We start from the raw sequence: 20,307 nt of genomic DNA on the forward strand, positions 1-20,307 counted from the left end.
TCGTCTCCCTGACCGAGAAAAACAACAAAAAATACAGTGATTAAAACAACATAAATCTAACTTTTTACTTCTTGACCCTTAAATTTCCATCAGGCTCAAAACACATATCTCCTCTGAGTCTTTTTTTTTCACCTCTCTTTTAGCTTTTCTCCAGATACTGTATATCTATCACACCTCTGTCAGTCCCTCTGATCTGACAAATGTCCAAAAAGTCTCTCAATACATTCTGCGTTTCATGTAGATCCTCTCAATAAAGTTCTCCAGTTCCTCCTCACTGTTCAGCTGAGGGACCAGCCCATCTTCCTCATAGTCATCTCCCGGTGTGACTTGTGGATAGTAGTATGGGGGTCGCCTGCCTCTCCTGGGCGTGGTTATTGGTTTGGGCGGAGGTAGGGGTTGGTAGGTCCGTGGGTGAGGAAGGATATAGTTAGAGATATAAGGGGTGAGAGGCAGGCGTGGCGCTGGCTGCTGCCTCCAGCCCTGTCCACGGTTCTTACCCCCAGCCCTGTGCCTGCGCCTTGGGGCCTGGAGGTCAAGTTCCTGGGGGCCGAACGGCTGGTCTCTGGAGGGGGGGGGCTTGCCATAATATTGTGGTTTGGGATATGGGAAATAAACAGGGTAGTATGCTCGATATGGCTTCTGGTAGTAGGGATAGGAGGGGAAGGCTAAAAACTGTTTCTGGGGTTTATACCAGTAGTCAAGCTGCTTCTGAGGCTTATACCAATAGTCCTGCTTGTATGACTTGACTTTGTCCTTGTGCCATTTCTTGTTGGACTTGTTGTACTTATAAGGGGCTTTCTTGGGGTTTTTTGAGGCTGTGTAGTGGTAGATAGGTGGAGCAGCCAGAGGAGGAGGCACCAGAGGCCTGAAGCGCGGGGCGACAGGGTTGCTGCTGGTTGGCTGCTGTTGCAACTCTTTCCTTTTCTTCTTCTTCTCCTCCACGTCACTAATAATCTCAATCACGTCATCAGCAGGGAGGTGCAGCTTGCTGCTGATCTCAATCAGCCTGTCGATCATTTGCTGGTCCAGGTCATCTTCGTCGGGGAGGACCTCCTCCGAGCGCTTGTCCTCAGCGGTGTTGCCGGCGGCCCCCATGCTGCTTTTCTGCCGGGGCTTCATGTAGGACTGCTGCTTCCTCCCCATGTACTGCAGCAGCATGTCAGAGGCGATGTCTGCCAGCCTCTGCTCCTCCTCTCTGGCTCGCTCCGCCTCCTCCTGCTGCCGGAGCACCTCCTGTTTCTCTGCACGCGCTCTCGCCTCCTCTTCCATGTGGGAGAGGCTCTCCTCTTCTTCTTCAACCTCCTCCTCCAGCTCCTCTCCTTCATCCTCAAAGTCATCCATGAAGTTGCCCCCCTTGATGGGTCGGTTGCCTGACCGGTTCTCCTGCCAGTGCAACTTCTTTCCAGCTCGTGCTAGCTGAGTGTTGTACGCCTTGTAGCCCTTCAGAGGAGGCAGGATCTCATTATCTTGGAGGCCCAAGTCAATGTTTTGGAAGTAACCTCTTATTTTGCGCTGCAGAGAAGGATCATCTCCCTGTGAGGTGGAACTCTGTCTGGCCTTGTTTAAGAAACTTCCTAAATCATTTCCCTCCTCCCTTCCCTCATCATCTTCTTTCCCTTCCTCCTCACTTACACTATCAGGTCCCACATCCTCCACAGACCACCCTTGATCCTCCTCTGACCTTGTGCTTTTATCCTCCTCATCCCTTTCCTCTAAGTCATCACCCTGAGCAGCTGTCAAATGGGCCACAATTAGCTGTTCAATAGCCTTATCAGTCCCTTGCCCCTCCTTCTCTTCCTCCACCCCCCTCTCTCCCTCTGTCTCCCCTGTTCTCCTTATCTCACCACCCCCCAAGCCTTCAATGGAGGGCAGCTCCTGACTCTGATCCTCATCCCAGCCTCTGTTTCTGCTCGCCTGGATTTCACTCTCCCCCGGGTGGTCCAGGGCCTCCAAAAGAATGGCGAGCACCTGTGCAGGGTCCATCACTTTATCTGATTGGTTATCTTGACCCGGGCCCCGGCCCCGGTCTAGTGACTCGTTTTCGGGGCTGGAGAGACTCTGGGGTGGGGGCGAGAGAAAGGGGGCGAGGTTGTCCTGTTTAAGGTCTGTCCGGGTGTGCCCCTCCACCCCTCCCTCCCCTCCCTCACCCCACACAGGGGCGGTGCCAGCCAGCTGTGGAGTGACAATGAGCAGGACCAATAGGATGAGGTGGGCTGTGGAAGGGGCGTGATGACAGGTCATGACCATGCAGAACTGGCAGGAGGGAGGTTAAGCACCTGAAGAAGAAAGCAAGAAGGCAGAGGGAGAAGGACAAAAGACACATGAGAAATGATTCAAATATCATTTGTTGTAGTTTTTTTTTCAATGACAATATGAGCACATATGCAGCTGTTTTTGTGAAAGGACCAGTCTAAAATATACAGAGAATGACTAGTAAAAAATACTTCACTGACTTTAGGATTAGAACCTGCCAGAAATTTAAAATATCATTTAGATTACCAGTCTCTAATTTACAAACAGGATATCTTTCCACCATGAAGCCACCATACAAAAGCAGTAAACACAGTGAACTGAACAAACGTTTGAGAACAAAGCAGGCAGCCAAACGCAGTCTAATGAGCCATGCCAAATCCAGCAAAGAAAGTTGCATCTTTCTGGCTGTTTTTTTTTTTTTTATTCCGATGGAAAATCAAATTCTAGTTTACAATGTTTCTTATTAGGTGATTTTTTTTTCTGCCATTGCAACCTCCGTGTAACTGGAAACATAGAGATCTGATCTGACCATATAAACCAGCCGTGCTTCTTTCGATATTTAACTGCCCGTGTCTCTCAAGAGGAAGGAAATCATTTGCATACAGAAATTGCGCTTCGAACCTAAACATGAGCCATTTTTTTTGGTCTGTAGTCGTGCGTTAACCCAGTCATTATCTTTCCACCGCGCGGATGAATTGATGCATGCTCTGATTATTTCTCGTCTTCTCATGAGATTTACTCGAGTAAACTGTTACAACAGTAAAGAAAGGCACGTTAGCGAATTGAATTTTCAGTCTGGATTTCTGGTATTCAAAAAAAAAAAAAAATCTCTCACCTCTTCCTCCAAGCCAACCCAACCAGAACGCACGCACTTGCCATTTTAAGCGCAAAACGTCTATTTCTTAAAAATAATACAGAAAATACAAATTGATCCGAGATCTGTCCCTGTATTGGCTGTGATTTTGGTATTCCACGCGTCAAAGCGATGTGGCCAGGACAAGAGACGGCACGCACGGGGAAGTCATGCGTAAAGCTGTTGGCCACGGTTGAGTTATTTAACCCTACGGTGCCTGAGTGGTCCATCCAGATTGTAAATGAGCTGGATGTAACATTTTAGGGGATAAAGCCTATTTTTTTGCACAAGGAATGGGGCGGGGGGGTGGCAGTCAGTTAGAAACGCGGCTTTGTCCTTGTGTGGTGTGAGCATGTTTCTCCTCAGTGGCTGTGATGGAATGCAGACAAGCACACATTTGGGCAGCACAGCACCGCGTGCAGCCCAAATTTTAACTATTTCCATTTTTATAAACTGGACCAGCAAGGTGGAGAACGAAACAAATCCACTTCATAAGGTAACTGGCCTGCAGTGAATGTGGTTTAGACTCTAATTTAATTAGAATTTCATAATAATTTAATTCTAGTTGCTGCTGTGGCTTTTAAATCCTAAAAATGTTCACGTTTTTTGTTGTATTCACGTTTGAAAAATATCAGCCGAATTTTTAAAGGAGCTCTTGAGCAGCAGCTGCACACAGAAATATTTCTTAGACATAATTGTCTACGCGTTGTAGTGGCTTAATTCTTTAATCACCCCCCAAAAATAAATACAACAGAATCAGATTCCATCGTTTTTTGCTATTACAATTCTTGACTATTATTATACATATCAATGTATTCATCAAATTCATTAAAAACGTGGCTTGTTCATAAATGTGTTAATTTCTCAATTTAGTAAAAAACATTAAAGTAAAAAAAATAACTGGAAAATACTTGTAGAAATATTGATCTATTACCTAAAGTTACAAAATGTAGTTAGTTTTACTCAGAAAAAAATATATATATATCCTATAGAAACAGTCGCAGTGCACATCTACTTTACAATTAGAGAGTCGCCCAGCTGCAGCAAACAGATGAATTCATCTGATAAAGTTGAGATTTTTCAAAAATAAATTCGTCCTCAGTCCACACTCCAAAAACACGCCTCACTCCTCTCTTTTACAAATAAAGGTCGTAACTTAATAATAATGACATAAATACAAAATGTCCTGAGCTATCTGATTAGTCGCCTATGGCTTGTGAATGAGACGGAATGAGATTTCGTTCCACTTACCTGGAGTCCCACTTGGGGGTGGGGAAGTGGTGAAACTCACAACGCGGGTAAAGCCAAGATTATTTCATGAATAGTGGATCACCTGAGAGAATTTCAGTTTCCCCCCCTCTCTCTTCAGCCTGTGACCAACATCAAGGAAAAAAACAAACTGGCTGGTTCTTTATTTAGTTGCGTGGTGTGTTTGTATGGCAGCAGCACTGGTGCTAATGTACAATTGAGTGAATGTTTTCAGCCCCACGGTCAGCGCACCTTTATTGTATATACCCTCACTGAACCACGTGACACCCCCCCCCCCCCCCTTCCCCACACCCCCCACCCCCAGCTGCAGGCAGTGCTGACGTCACTTCCATTGATAAGAATGTTGGTGTGGAGATGGCACTGTGAGTCTAGGCTGGCCCCAGCTGATGAATGAACGGAAATGGCATGAATGAAATAGTACTTTTCCTCAATGAAAAGAGAAAATTGTAGAGATTGAGCTGGTACGCAGCCATTTTCCTTCTCACACATTAAAGGTTAGCGTGTTGCTTCTTCCTCCCTTGTTCCTTCCTTCCTCTGCTCCGGCTTGTTTTAGATTCAGGAGCTGGGGAAAAAAATAGATTGACCTTGTTCACAGGCTATCAATTAGGGTCATTTAGTGACGTGCTCCAAAGAATCAATGACTTGCATCTGTAGCTTCAGACAGAGAAGTGGCGTGCACTCCAGAGGCCGATTTTTCTTGCAGCCTAGTTGTTAAGCTTTTGTCTGAGGTGGCCCTGATCCTCTGTGGCTGCATGGCTCGCGGGGGACACGGGCACAGTCGCGCTTTTTTGCTGCTCAATTTCTGTTCAATTTCCAGGGATTGCACAATTTTCCACCCGCTGTCTCACATCATTTCTGGCTGCTCTCCATCTGTCAGCACCACATTGTGCTCTTAACATGGCCTCTCATCACCATTCCCTTCCACATCACAGAGACACAAGTGAACAACCTTTTGTTCCCAAATCGGTAACACTTCATAATAAGGGTGCAAAACGCATGCTTAAGTAGTGCATGATGATTTAACGCATGAATTAATGCAGGATGTATCATGAATTCCCATTGCTCACCATTCAGAAATGATCAAGTCACTGTGAGTTTAGGTGATTAGTTAACACTTAATGGATCATTAATCAATGAATATTAACTCACAGTTTCTTCATACATTCATTCATATGCCACATAATTAGCTAGAATGCAGTGATGTACATAGAGGAGGGTATTTTAGACCCGTGCATTTGATCAGCCTCTCTAAAAACAGATTACTACCTATTCTCATGAAAATATGAGGCTGTTTTATGGCAGTCAGATGCAAACATCTACATGTTGCAGCATGATCCAACAGGCTTTGTTTATGTCACATATACAAGTTACAGTAAGGGGTGGCACATGATATTTTTTTGTTGTTGTTGAGTAGCACAGAAGGAGTGCACTGCAGCATCTCACAAGTGCCAGGTGACAAATCCGGGAAGAATGAACACAGTAAACAACACTGTAATGAAGTGAGAAAGAAAAAGTGGGTATTGATATTGTGCCAGGAATCTGACTGGGACCTGTCAACACTGGGGTCATGTAGAAGTTTACATATGATCACCAGTTTTATTAAACGGCTTCATATTTCTACCTGAATTGGTTCTGAAATGTGTCCCTCTATGTAACTGGATTCCAGCTAATTTGGTGGCTTGAAGTAACTGTGAGTTAAGATTTCTTGATTGATGACAAATGAAGCCTTATATAATCACATAAACTCACAGTGACTCGATCATTCCTAAAAGTGACCAACAGGAATTCATGATTCATTAAATCATCATGACTCATGCATTAGTTACGCACTACTTAAGCACATGATTTGCATCCTTATCATAAAGTGGCGCCCACAAATAAATGCATGTGTGCCCGTGTTACATATTAGACTGTACTGCTAGCAAAAAAAGCTTTTCTGAATGATTAATTTTATGCTCTCTGACCCTAATTCTAAACGTTATCAATAGCAAGGCCAGACGAAAAGATCAGCGGCTTTGCTGAAGAGTAGCAGTGTGGAATTGACATAAGTCTGCCTGAAGGTTTTAAACCTCACTAGTCCTGCCTGACACTGGATAAGAATCAAAGGTTTGCTGAAGTAAACAACTCTGGGGTTCAGAGGGATGCTTTGATTACATGACCCACCCATGTGAATTCACCTTTGTTCCTTTATTTTTCTACTTTCTTTCTGCTCTATTTATTATAAAAACAAAAACAACCTTCCACTTCCTCTGTCATCCTCAAGGTCTCCTGTAATGGAGCATTTTGTACATTATGGTTCAAGGACAAATAAATATACAGTTATGTCTTATATTCAGCTTTCTTGTTGTTTCTGAAGTTAAAGGAAGACGCTGCGCTGTCATTACTGGCATTCATGTGCCAGATAATGTAGAAACAAGTTGATTCACAATGTTAAAGCCAAGCTCATTTCCATTCACTTCATTTGTCAGTGCCAAGCCTCCGCTCTGGCCTTGTGTGCCACTAAATTCAGCTGTCAGTCCTCATAGTTTCTCACTGCACCAAGGCTTTTATTTCCAGGTGTGTGTGTGTGCAGACATTTATGGATGTGTTTTCTTTCTGTGTGTGTGCTGCAACATGGGCTAATGCTTGCACTGTACGTTCAGTTAACCACAGACAGGGATTCTATATTATCAGTGATGTTCTAAGGTTAATTGGATATTAGCTGCAGACGTCAGAGTCACATGAGGCCAGCTTTATTAAGCGATTATTGTGCGGCCTGACTCAAAATGTCATGCTCTACTGATGTGAATGTTAGATTTTTGATACTTCTTATCTGATCAGGGGGATATAATGTGCAGACGAACAGAAATATCATTCAAAGTCTTTGATGTCTCATTTTAAAAGGAGTTTTAAGCATATCAAAGATGCAAAAATAGACATCCAGAAACTCATAGTGACTGCAGCAATGATACAGTCCTCTGGCAACAAGAAACGGGTTCACTCTCTACCTGGAAGCTAAAATGGTGCTTTGTTTTCTGTTTTGAGGTAGGGTTCGACTTGGTCTGTGTGCGCAAATATGTGTTCTGTGTTAGCAGACAGAGATATGCACACATCAAATGAAGTTGTAATTTGTTACGATGGCTTGAGGCACCACATAACCTCTGTTTGATTAGATTTTGTGCAAGGGACTGTTTGCTGCTGAATGCGGAGTGTTTGCAAGGCAGTCATGTCATTGTGTGTGTGTGTGTGTGTGTGTGTGTCTTTGTTGAAATGCTTGATGGCAGCAGCAGGCTCGGAGAGGTAAGCATGGAGCCGGAGGGCAGATGCTGATATAACGGTCTGGCATTATCAACTGCCACTCAGCATTAGTTGGCCCCTTACCCTCACTCCATGTCCGCACCCCCGCACTGACTCACACTCTGCCGCCTGCTTGGCCACTCACATAGATTAACACTGGTACACCGTGCTTGCATTTAATGGAATACACACACACACACACACACCTCACAGTAATAGTTCCATTTCTCTCTCCATTATATCCATCTTTCTCTCACACACATGCACAGAGCCAAACACACACTCTCTTACTGTAATGTACATTACAAACAAATGAAGCTTTGGAGGAGGGTGGGGCTTGCTGTCACTGATGGTTCCCTGTACAAACTGCTGAGACAAGAGGCGATGACTATATGTGGATGGCCTTTTGTTCCATTTAATTAACTTTCTCTTGCTGGTATTGGACTGAGGAGGGCTGCAGGGTCGTCAGACGGAGCTGAAAAATCGACATACTTAAAACAAGGGGAGACAGGGAATGATGAATTCCCTGATTTTTTTTTTGATTTTTGCTGACATTTTGGCCACAATTATGGTAATGCAGGCTGGGGATCCTTCGGCAAGTGCGCTAATGCAGCTCCATCGCACAGGAAAGGGTCTCTACCTGGAAGTGATAAAATAGAGCTCATGATTAACAGAAGCTTTTCCGCCCACACCACTTTGTCAGGGGAGGGAAGAACAAGTAATTGCACCGTAAGGTTCCTACAACACAATGCATAGCTGGGACTTGATGATGTGTGCAGGACCCTGGCGCCCACACTATAATCTACAGTTTCATCCAGGTTTTTTTTTTTTCTTACATGCTTTTCAAAAGACCTACACTAATTTCTGATATGCATGCCATTTGTTTCATGGTGTAAATTTGTTTATGATTACACAGATTATTAGGGATATCTTTTACATCCATCCATTGAGCCTGTTTGTCAGCGTTCAGGTACAGTTACAGGAAGTAGAAGTTGGCAGATTTTGGCTCAGTTTAGTTAGAAAAAGCCATTTTCAACACTAGAGCTCCATCACTCTCTCAGGTTGCTCTCTGTGAGTCAAATGATTGTTGGTGTCAAAAGGTGCAACACAGTGTTGCACGACAGCACCTGCTCTGCTGCGGCTGTTGTGTTGCACTGTGTTTTTATAGTGAAGCAGTTGCGTTTACATCTTGAAGGTGATGTGGTAGAACAGGGTGACAGCAAGTTTTTTTTAAATCAGTATCTCATTAGTAGACCTCATAATTCTACAGCTTTCTTTCTCACTGACAGCTGATAATATTGCAACCAAACTTTTTGACGTGGAAAACGTGCATTAAATCACACCTAACTCTGGTCTATTCACTGGCAAACTGTAGATGTAAAATCACCATATTAAAATTAATGATGCCACATTTATAATTTTCCGATTAATAACATTGATACTGAAATTTTTGTCTTTAATATGGAAATTAATCAAGGTGGCAACATACTTGAATATTAAAGTGGGAAAACAGAACATGTGATGTGAACGGTGACTAACAACTACAATAAGCTTTGACACCAACAATATGTCGGTGTCTTGATTATGTATGTTTCGCATATGCAGTATTACATTCCAAAGAGGACACAGCGGCCAATATGAAACATGTTTGGTCTCTTTGTACTCTGCTGCTTGTAAAGTATTAATGTGTGCTAATGCATGATGGAAAAAATGCAGTTTGACAGTTAGAACTGGACCAAATGTAAACAGAATATTTCTAGGGAAGCTGCATATACACTCTAAACTGTGATATAGAAATAGAACAGAAAACTGAATAAATCAATAAAATTCAAAGACGTTTGTGGCTTACAGGAGGAAAAAAAAGTCTCAGTGATTCAGACTCAATTTTTGCGCTGCCTCCATCCTCTCAGCTCCCTTAAATCCTTTACCAGAGCTGCAAAGAATAATGTCTTTCTGTTCACATTGTACAGTGCTGTGAATGAACACCATCCCTTCATAAGTAATCCATTATGGGTTAACATCTCCACCTTGATGAATATGGTGTTAAAAGTAATATTTGAATATATAAGCCAATATAGATGATGTGAGAGAATAAGCTCTGAACGGCCGCTGAATGCCAAACGTCTATCGCATAAATTAGGCCTATGAGAGGAGTTATGGTGGGAGTCGACGGACCCCTCGGGAAGTGGATTCTGCGTGAGTAATGTGTGCGCATTGTGGTGATTGTTGTCCTATTCTTTCATTGTCTGCTACTATTTACCCCCTTGAATATTAGCTGTAAAATGCGCATTGCAACCTTTGAGAAACTGGCGGCGTCAGTGACGGATGGTGTTGGAGGCCAGAAGCAGGCAATGAATTTGAGGTTGATGAGGCGACTCATATCAGAGCATGCGACATCAGCGCTCACCATCAATCTCTTCCCCTCTCCCCTGTAGACATCTGGCACATGCATCGGCAAACACACTATTGAAAGTGAATTGACAAAAACACACACATATACATGGTTTCAGAGGCAATGCTGCACATTCAAGGCCTCATGACAAGACACTCGGCCTGCAGCCAGCTGCCTCTAATGTACTACAGTAGAACCTAGCATGAGACTTGATCACAATAATAGCTTGCATCCACATCATTTGTAATCACTGCACCAGAGAGCACAGATGGCAAAGCCACAGCCTGAAGACGTAATGGCAGGGAAACCACGAATTTGCAGACCATCACTATAACATGAGCCAAATTTCAAAATCCACGCATCCCTTCGCATTGTGTGATGCGCGCCATGTTCCTTGCCTCATGAGAAACACTGCATTTGTTTGAACTAGCATACTGCTGTTGCAATAACAGCTTTTATTTAAGATTGTATAGCAGCCATGCAGAGGTCTTTTATCTTGAGGGTGCAGAGTGGGTGAGTTAAAGTGTTTTTGTGTTTAATATGTATGTAAATTCTACAAGCTTTACATTACATTATGTAATTCTGAGGCAAAATGATTTTTCACCATTTTGAAAGCTGATGTTTTATATAGATAGCCTGTAGACATAACAACTACAGATTTGCTTTTATCAATGGGTATATAGTTCTCCTTCATTTTCTTCAATTTTCTGAGTTTTATGTATGGAGAAGATGAGATAAATGTAATGAACATGGAAGAGAAAACACTGTTATAAGGTAATGAGGTGTAGAAGTGTGTCCTTACAAAAGCTGCCTGCATTTGTGAGAAAAATCCTGAGACACCATTATTGTCTGCTATTCTGCTGGAGGTCAGTGACGCGATCAAGTTGCCTGGAGCTATTCAGCCCTGGGTATGTGTCCTCCTTCAAAAAGATGATCTGAATTCCAGTTGTATGGCGGCAGAGAGAGTTCAACACACTGTGACTTAAGAAAACATCTTCAACACTTTCAGTACCTGGGCGGAGGCAATCTGACAAAGTAAAAGACAGTTGTGATGAATTAAAACATTATACTTTGAGCAAATTGTAAATTGTAAAAGGCTAACGCTAATAGCACAGTATAGCCAATACCTTCAATAATATCAGAATCATGCCGTCAGAATGTTAAAACTAAAATAAACATTGTTAGCTTGTATATGAATCATTGACCAACGGTCAACGTACTCATTCATTTGTGTTCATTTCAGTTTTTTTCGACTTGCAGTATTTCTGTATCTGCGAGTGTTTTCTGTACATGCAGCACATCTCTTAATGCCGCATATGAGTTGTTAAACTGGTGCATGTGTTCCTTAATTTGCGTGTGTTTTGTCTACCACTGTAACTCACTACACCAGGCTTCTGTGATGTTACTATAATGAAAATAACATCAGATGATTTGCCTGCTAACCATTTCTGGTGATTGGGATGCCCTGTATATCTTCAATAATCATTTGTCAGCTTAAATTAGCCTTTTTATGAACAAAGATTCAATAGTCTTCCCCTGAAATAACGGAAACTGTTCTGAATTTGTATGAATTTCGATCAGGTCGGCAGAAACATGAGTAGCGACTGGCCTAGCTTTAGATAATCTTTCTATCAACTCTAAGCTTGTCTGTGTGTGTTGCATGCCTCCTCGCTGCATACACTGTACTGCGGGCCTAATGCAAACAGGCAACACAGGCTATACCTTGAGGCAGACAAACAGAAGGAAAGATGAGTCCTCCAAAACTCCTTGTTGAAATGAAAACTGTTATCGGTTATCAGCGCACCACCCGACTGGAAGGGAAGTAATTTGAAAGCCGTTTGAAACGCGGTAATTTGCCGGTGTGACTCATCGCCGACACCTACAGCGACAAAACCTCTGATCCTCCAAAGGAAGAATAGGGTAGCATAACTGTGTGTGTGTGTGTGTGTGTGTGTAATAGACAAGCTGCGTTTGAGGTTTATAGATAGAAAGCTATAGGAGGATATGTAGCTTCAATCATATAATTATGGATCATACATTTAAATATTTCCTGCTTCACTGTAGAAAATTGGACAATATGTTTTATAGCCTGCTCCAAGTTTCACTTAATAACAGTTAATTAGTATAATTAAAACATTTTGGAATGAGTCTGTTATTTATTGATTAAACACATGTGAGCTACAGTGTCTGCAATTGTAAAGTCAACAGATGTTTCTATTGATAGATTGATAGATAGTCTTGATAGATGTCCTGTGCAGACTTTTTTGACAAATGGGTTTGCTGTGGGTTTAAAAGGACATCAGAAGGCTGAGATTCAAAACAAACTGCTTACATTTTTATATCAGACAGGAAGAGTCCAGTTAATGCAATTTTGATGACAACCTGATGGTATCACAGCAAAATAGGGCACACTCACTTGAGGTGTCAGGGTGAGAGAAATTATCATGATTAATGCAGGGTTACAACTAGGCAGGAATGTAATCAGACTCTCACTTGTTAATCATTATCTCTCTCTCTGATTAATTTTGGTTCAAGATTTAAAATAAGATATCAAGCTTCATTGTGTTGGGCAAAGACCTTAAACAAGACTTTCCGTCATGGATCCATTTAAAAAACAATCCATCAAATGATAAGCTGTAATTCTTTGAGGCAGAGATATGAAGCACTGGAGTTGGCAACTCATACTAAATTGCATATTAATAATAAAGATAATTGCATTATTTGCACATGGGCGCTCACACTGAACATACAAACATGGAGCCCCTGATTGGCTTTGTTCATTGTCAGTTCCAATAAAGTTAATTCAGATGACCACGTCCTCAAAAATCGTCTTGCTGTTCTGCAGCAAAGTTCAGTTACATTCATATCAAAGCACAGTTTTAATCAAGACTAGCAGCCACAACATGTAAAATACTACTCCAATAATGATAACAATTATAATTATTATAATAACAGATCTTTTGACAGCAGCCATGAAATTTTTCCAACTGCAAGACAGTCATTTCGGAACATGTCAGAAATCCATCCGATTTCTTCTGCCATCTCACGATCAAGACTGAGTAGATTCAATTTCTCTTTAAACCTTTTGCATTTGTCGCATCTAAATTAGAGTTGGACACTTTGAATAAAAGGGGTTAGGGTTTAGGGAGAAAACCAGCATTGATATCTTTAAGGTTGGTTGAAACACTCGGATACTGTTGATTGTAGCCTGGGATTCACTTTGTTGTTAAGCGTGTAGTTTATTTGGTTTACAGCCATTAAAATAGTAGTTTTGCCTTACTCTAGGCATTAAGAATTCAGCTCTCCTTCTTAGCAGATTTGATTCTGTTTGACATTAAAAGATTTTGTTTGGATTTAGAAACCTGTCTTAAAGGACTGTTCTAAAGATAGACACTGTTTTTCCAATTCAATAATTCTTGCTTCTTTTCAGACGGACAGCAAATAAGAACGTGAAATCCCTGATGAAAGGGATCAGAGACTGAGCCAGTGTTAATTGATATAAAGTCTGTGAGTTTAGCTCTAAATTCTGAAAAAAATTCTGTATTCTGGAGAAGGGAAGTGTTAAACTTTCATCATTTAGATCTTTCATCCACTGAACTGCACTCAAAGGTAGTTATGAGCAGATTATGATCAGATAGAATGGCCAGTTCCATTGTTATTGATTTGAGTCTTAGGCTCACTAGAGCACAAAAAGTAGTCAACGCTGGAGTGGGTATGATGAGGTGTAGAGAAGGTGTAATCTCCGCTTGAGGGATTATGCAGCAGCCAGATATCGGTAAGATGCTGATATCCACTGCTTTGAACATGTCTGATGCCTGTTTTTGGACATTAGTGTGATTGACCCTTGGTCTGTCTTGGTTCAAGTCTACTACTGCATTCATATCTCCCCCTATGATTAAGGAATTGGTTAAGTGTTAGCAACCTCACACCTAGTTGCGGGAAGAAGTTTGCACAGAGGGCGCACACACAGAAACAAAAGCAATATTCTTGTCTCTTATAGTGGAACATATGTAGGATAACCTGCCTGTTTGGTCTGTACTGGTATCTATTGTGAAGAAGCATTTTCGGGTAAGTAAAACAATAATTAATTTGAGTGTTTTCACTAGAGGAAACAGCAATCTTATAGTACTTATTTTGTAATCTAGTTTGCGTAAATGTGACTCGAGAGCCACATCGATATTCTTCCTTTTTAAGCAGTCAAGGAGTTTGGTTGGTCCATTAAGTCCCCTAATATTAACCGAAAAAAACGAGAGATCATGTTGAGAAAATGTTGATGCCTGCAAATTAAACCTGTATAGGTTTACAAAACTAATGAGGAGAGAGAGTGTGTATTGGGATTTTATTACCCTGTGTGACCGTGGTCATCACACCCACTGTACAGGCAAAACCAATAGCTGTCATGGCAAACGGCAACAACAACAAAGAAAAATAACGTACCAGTCCTGCTTGGGAAGACGTTGACATTCTGTGGATTGAGCAAGTGAGTAATATAGTCACAGTGACAGACTGGAACTTGCTCAGATGCGAGGACGAGAAGGACCCCCGTGACAGGCAGGAGTTTGCACCCAGTAGCTCGCACTCCGACTCTGGTTCTGGGTCCTGTCGTCGCGTTGTGTCGTCGTCTGGAGAATCCTCTTTGTGGTTCACTTTTAAGGTGGCAGGGTAAATGAGAAAGTTTGGGATTCCCTTCGCGTGCTCTGTGCATCTACAAACACCTGGCACTGCTGTATGGTGAATGAGCTATAGGCTGCTTTATACCGTCGCAGTCTCCCAGCGTCACAGATTGGCCAGTTCTTCTACACTCTTGCACCTTGAAGAATTGCTTGGCGGTCTTGGTATATCAAACACCTGAAGATTCAGGTATGCTTTGTTGTTTCTCACACATGAGAATTGTTTTTGACTTTGACTCTACAGTTCACTGGCCAAGTTTTTTCAGTTAGTCATAAGAATCATTTTATTGCTGTTAATTGTTATTATTGTGTAATTTGACCAAAATGTGTCCTTTTTTGGCCCTGAGTGTGTTCAGTAACTGCATCCTCTTGAGGTTTCCATGTCTGTATTTACAAAAATTTCAACAAAGGAAAAGTAAGTGACTATATCATTGAAAAAATGTAAGGTTGATATATTATAGTGGATTTTGTTAACCCTAATTATTCACTAAATAGATATAATTCATCAGCAGTGAAATATTGATTATTGAAATACTTGTTAATTTTGTTGTCAAGCGTGAACCACTATGGAGCCTTGAAACTTTCTCTATGGCCTCCACACTTACCGTGGATTTGACTTTTGTCTCTGCTATGACTTGAAAATGGTGAATTATGTAAAATTTGAGTGTCAACACAAGTGAAGATACAACAACATACTGTAGGTACAAGCTGCCAATTAGGTAATCAGCATAATCATTATCACCTGTGTGCTGATTAGAGTTTAATGTTGGAGTTTTCTCTAAATGTGGTGAGCATGCACTCAGAGACTCAAAGGAAACTCAAGGCAACTCAAGCTGATTCAAAAGGTGTGCGGCACATGATATGCTTTAAAATAGAATTAAACAGAGTCTCACAACAACTTTAGTCTTTTATATATCGTGAGGTTGCATCAGATTATCAGATTATAGTATCTGGAAGAGTGCAGTTTCGAGGGCTTCGAGGTTTTCAATTTGATTACATTTGATAGTGTTTCCATCTGCAAAACTGTTACATCTTTAGCATCTTCGTCTGACAAGGTTCTTAAAAATGTGCATAACATTTACAGTTTGTGAAAATGTGGGAGTCAGTTTTATATGATAATTTAAAAAGAAATCAGATAAGACCTAATAATAACAAATTTGGCACAAAAAGTGAACAAATGTGAGTGTAAATTGTTTATTTTCATTTGATGTCTTCCCTGACGCTGTTAATCACATTTAACTGTCTATGTAGCCTAATCCTCACATCCCACACCTTTGCTTGCTTTTAAATCGCAGAATTAAGCAGTGAAATTAATGAATTCCACAGAGTTGGACACTTTCAAATCAATGACAAAGTTTAGGAGATATGTCAGGAACGTGACCTTGTTCAGGCTCTTACTTTTGTCAAATTGAATGTATTTGCACAGCCTAGTTATAGTTACAGTCTGAGGCCCTGTTTACACCTGGCATTAACATGCATCTTGGCTAATTCGATCACAAGTGGACAGCTCTGAGCACTTCAGTTCACACCTGGCATTAGAATGCATCTCCACATGTGTCTCGAGTGACCACTTGTGATCGGATCTCACTTCCACACTCTATATTCAAATAAACACAGACATCATTTTCATTTGCAAAGACCAAATGCGTTGCTGTTTTTAACCGGCAGGAGACAGCAATGCAAGTCCCGTGTCTAGTCTACCAGAAATTAAAAGAAGAAGAGTTTGCAAAGATCTTGGCGCGTGGGCAACATCAGAACAATACAGACTGGGTCTATTCTTTGGCTTGTTTCAGGCAAACCAAATCACCCAAGATGTTTGACGCACTCGTAATATATCTTCACCTCATTGGGTAAGCGGTCCCTCAACGACACGTTTTTCACTTAAATATTGTAAATGTGTTTATTTTTTATTCTCTATTTCCTATTTTATATTTTGTACATACTTTTATTTCTAAATGTATGCTGCTTTCTAATCTTGAATGGGAGCACCAGTACTGTAAAATTTCCCCCCGGGGATCAAAAATAAAGTATTTCAATTTCAATTTCAATAAACATTTGCATGCACACTGCGAAAAGAATGTGGCAATATGCGGCCCTGACCACCTCCGAATGTAGTCTCAAGAACAGAAGGGGAGATTGAGACCATATTTCACAGTTGGTCGGACACTAAATAGATGACACTTTTGACTCAAAGGTCAAGGGTCATTGTAACCTCAAAATAAGTTTTTAGCTATAATACAAGAATGAATTGGGCGATTCCAGACTTGACTGAGACGATACAATGATTAACAATAACTAGCACAGTACGGGCTTTCCTCCATCTTGTCTGTTCTGCCTTTTACTTCCTTCCAAGTATTCACTACATACCTGTATATTATATGAGTCTAGACAGACATGGATGTAAACTTCAACTTGACTGGTTGCCAGAGGCATACTACCATGGGGTGGTAATTGTAGTTTTTTTTCTGTGGTGACACAGAGAAAGAAAAAGTCCTCAGTGTAGCCAGTGGGTAAAACCTGAGCTTGTAAATGTAAAAGGACTCAGGCAGTAAAAGACTGAATAAAAGCTTATATCCAGCCCGCTCAGTATTCACAAAATCCATTTTCCAGATAGCGGCTTACAATGAAATTTCACTTTTCTTTATCTGTCACTTCTGCTAATCCAGACAGTGATCTCCCTGAAACAAACCTCTGTTTTCTATGTGTAACTGAATGTCATAAACACTTCTCTTGCCTCTTCTATCATTTCAACTCATCACCTCCTCTATTATGGCTGCATGCATTCTTTATAATTTCTCTCTATAGTTGCCTCTCTTTTCTTTATCTCTCCTCTATATATTCTATTTCCAGGCATGAGTATGCTTATCTCTGTGTGTCCACTGGTGTGCTTGAGAAAGAACAAGAGACGGCAATGACAGACAAGTTCATGGGAAAATTCCCATATTATTTTCATTGTTGTTGAATGAAAACAATGTCCTCTTACAATCAAGAGCTGCTGGTTCCAGCAGCATTTTCTCACACTGTTAATTTACATTTGAAAGTTTACTTTTATTGTAGCTTCAGTGCATTATTCAACACAAAACCTTGGGAATCTCCATCAGTTATAAATAAACCAAAGAGCTTCATCACTTGTTACTATGGAAAGGGAAGCCTAGCATAATAGGAAGTCCATTGTTATAATCAGGGACAAAACCATTGTTCCAAAATTGTATGTGGCCATTGTGTACACATACATTTCCCAACCTTTGTTTTTCTAATAGACTGTGAAGAAACAGAGTTACATAATACTAAAATTGGGCAGGCAGTAAAGAAAAAAGGAATGAAATACATGACTGGTGTGAAAGGATATATTTTATATGATAAAGAAGATGCAGTACCATCACTCAGAAGTTTCACTTTTTCCTGCTACATATCTTTTCTTAAAAGAAAAAAAGCATGCTGGACTTGGTGTGAAAGGTTGATGAGTGTTACGGACTGTAAATTTCTTCTTCTTTGGCATGAAAAGTGCCTTTGGTCAGCTGTCTTGCTCACAGACTCAATGCGTTCGAGCGCCTCAGTAATGTATTTAGTGTTCTGTTCATACATAGAGGGAATGAGATAGTGTTGTAATTGAAACATTTTATCTTGTGCCTGTCCCAATCTGGACAGATGTCTTGCTGATAAACTGGCACACTTAAGATGTTAGACACAACCAGTTTCCTTTTATAGTAAGAAAACACTGCTGGATTGTGGATTATCCAACGTTTACATTGCCAAACAAGCGTATCACAATGTTTCCAGTAAGCAATTCTGTCCACTGCTATTTACAAAAAGTTTTTGTCAAGTTTTCTTCTGTGGAAAAATCCCAATATATCCTAAATATGCTTAAGGGAGATTGAATCATTAAACAAACACACTGGTGGCTCTGTGAGACTGTAATGCTTAATGTAAAGAATACCTGTTACATAGATAAACTAAGATTTAATCTTGGAAAATTCTAAATTTTGACCTCATGATGGTGTTTGGTGAAAAAGCAGAGGAAGTTCAGAGAGACCTTGAATGTCTGTACTGTGGTATTCCACTTAAACAGCATATATTAGCAGCTGTCAATTTTTGGATGTCCATTTGTGTTTTGGAACAGGAACATTTTGATAATTCTTTAGATTACGTCCCACAACGTACAGCGTAATAGTAATAATAGTAATAAACTTTATTTATATAGCACCTTTAAAACAATGTTAGTTATTTACTTAGTGTAAAGAAAGATGTTACAATTTACATTAATCCTAAACTCTTTACATTAGTAGCATATAAACTAAATACAAAAGATAGCCAAAAAGTAAACAACCACAGCCCCGTTAAAACAAACAGGCCAGCACCCTGACAGTTCACAAGTAAGCTAATGTTATGTTAGCTTACTTGTGAACTGTCAGGGTGCTGGCCTGTTTCTGTTACTTTTCTCAGTTTTGCTGCAGCATTTGCACAGTTTGTTTGTTGTTTACATGTTTGTTCATGTGTAGATGCCATTTTGGGCATCTGTTTGCACCAGCTAGATTGCATGATCAAAAACCTTGCAAATCATTCATGAAAGATGGAATTCTAGCTGTAGGAAGGCACTAAGACAATTCAGTAATAGCAAAAAATTGAATCACTTCTTCAGTCAGTGCAATAAGTGCTAGGAGTCTGTATAATGATCCCTCCCAAAGCAAACTGAAGTGCCTGAACCTCTCTATTAGCGCTATTGTCCGCTGCCTTACAAAGATTTGCTATTGAAAGACACTATGATGATGAAATTAATTTATCTCAGATCGGGCTGCACGCTGAAAACAAACCCAGAATTACTAAAAGTTAATTGAAGCTGTGGTCTATGACGTTCAGCTGCCAATAAAAAAGATTAGGGATTTGGAGATATCAAACACCACTTATGTCAACACTGGGAGATCTGCTCGTGTAAAATTCATACAGCTTCATTCAATGTGAAAGTTACAGTTGTTTTGTTTTGTTTTTTTATTTATGCTGAGTGTGTTTGTGGACCTGGCACCAGTAAACAATAACGACGCACTTCACATTGTCGTTTGTTATCATGAAGGTCAACGGAGGATTGTAAAGCCTGTAGGAACATCAGCAGTCACCATGAACAACAGCTACCACCAGGGGCGAGGAGGCAGGAAGAGTCAAGGACCACAAAGGGCACAGATCACTGCCCAGCTGCAGCCATGATCTGGAATGATAGGAGGTAGGAGAAGCATTATTACAGTGGACAAACTCTCACACAAGCAGACATGCTCAAGTGTGAAGAACACGTACAATCCGACCGGTTTAAACAGGTGAAATTTCCATCAGCGGGAATCAGGAATCCGGGAATTTACTTCAGTAATCCCAGCATGGAGACCACTTCTAAAACACTGAACACAAAGACAATAATAACTGGTTGTGCAGCCTGCAGTTTCCATTTTGACTGTAGATAGATAAGTAGCTGTCATCATGTGGAGGGCAATGAGATCTGCTAAAAAGCATGGTGCAAGCCCATGTAATATACTGTCACGTCTGGCATGAATTGGGAGCCAGTGGGAGGACAGGATGGACAGAATGGGCCTTATGTGGCCCAGTTTTTT

General features: G+C 40.9%; 2 protein-coding genes across 2 annotated transcripts in view; one reads left to right on the forward strand and one right to left on the reverse strand.

Moving 5' to 3' along the window:
- tmigd1 (transmembrane and immunoglobulin domain containing 1) overlaps window positions 1-20,307 on the forward strand; it is an 83,395-nt gene that overhangs the window by 10,597 nt on the left and 52,491 nt on the right. The gene's annotated exons all lie outside the window — the stretch shown is intronic.
- LOC139294762 (neurosecretory protein VGF) lies at window positions 217-2,247 on the reverse strand. The gene has a single exon (XM_070916679.1). The coding sequence runs from the start codon at window positions 2,245-2,247 to the stop codon at window positions 217-219; it is 2,031 nt and encodes a 676-aa protein (XP_070772780.1).

This window comes from Enoplosus armatus, chromosome 13 (assembly GCF_043641665.1).
Source record: "Enoplosus armatus isolate fEnoArm2 chromosome 13, fEnoArm2.hap1, whole genome shotgun sequence".
Taxonomy (NCBI): domain Eukaryota; kingdom Metazoa; phylum Chordata; class Actinopteri; order Centrarchiformes; family Enoplosidae; genus Enoplosus; species Enoplosus armatus.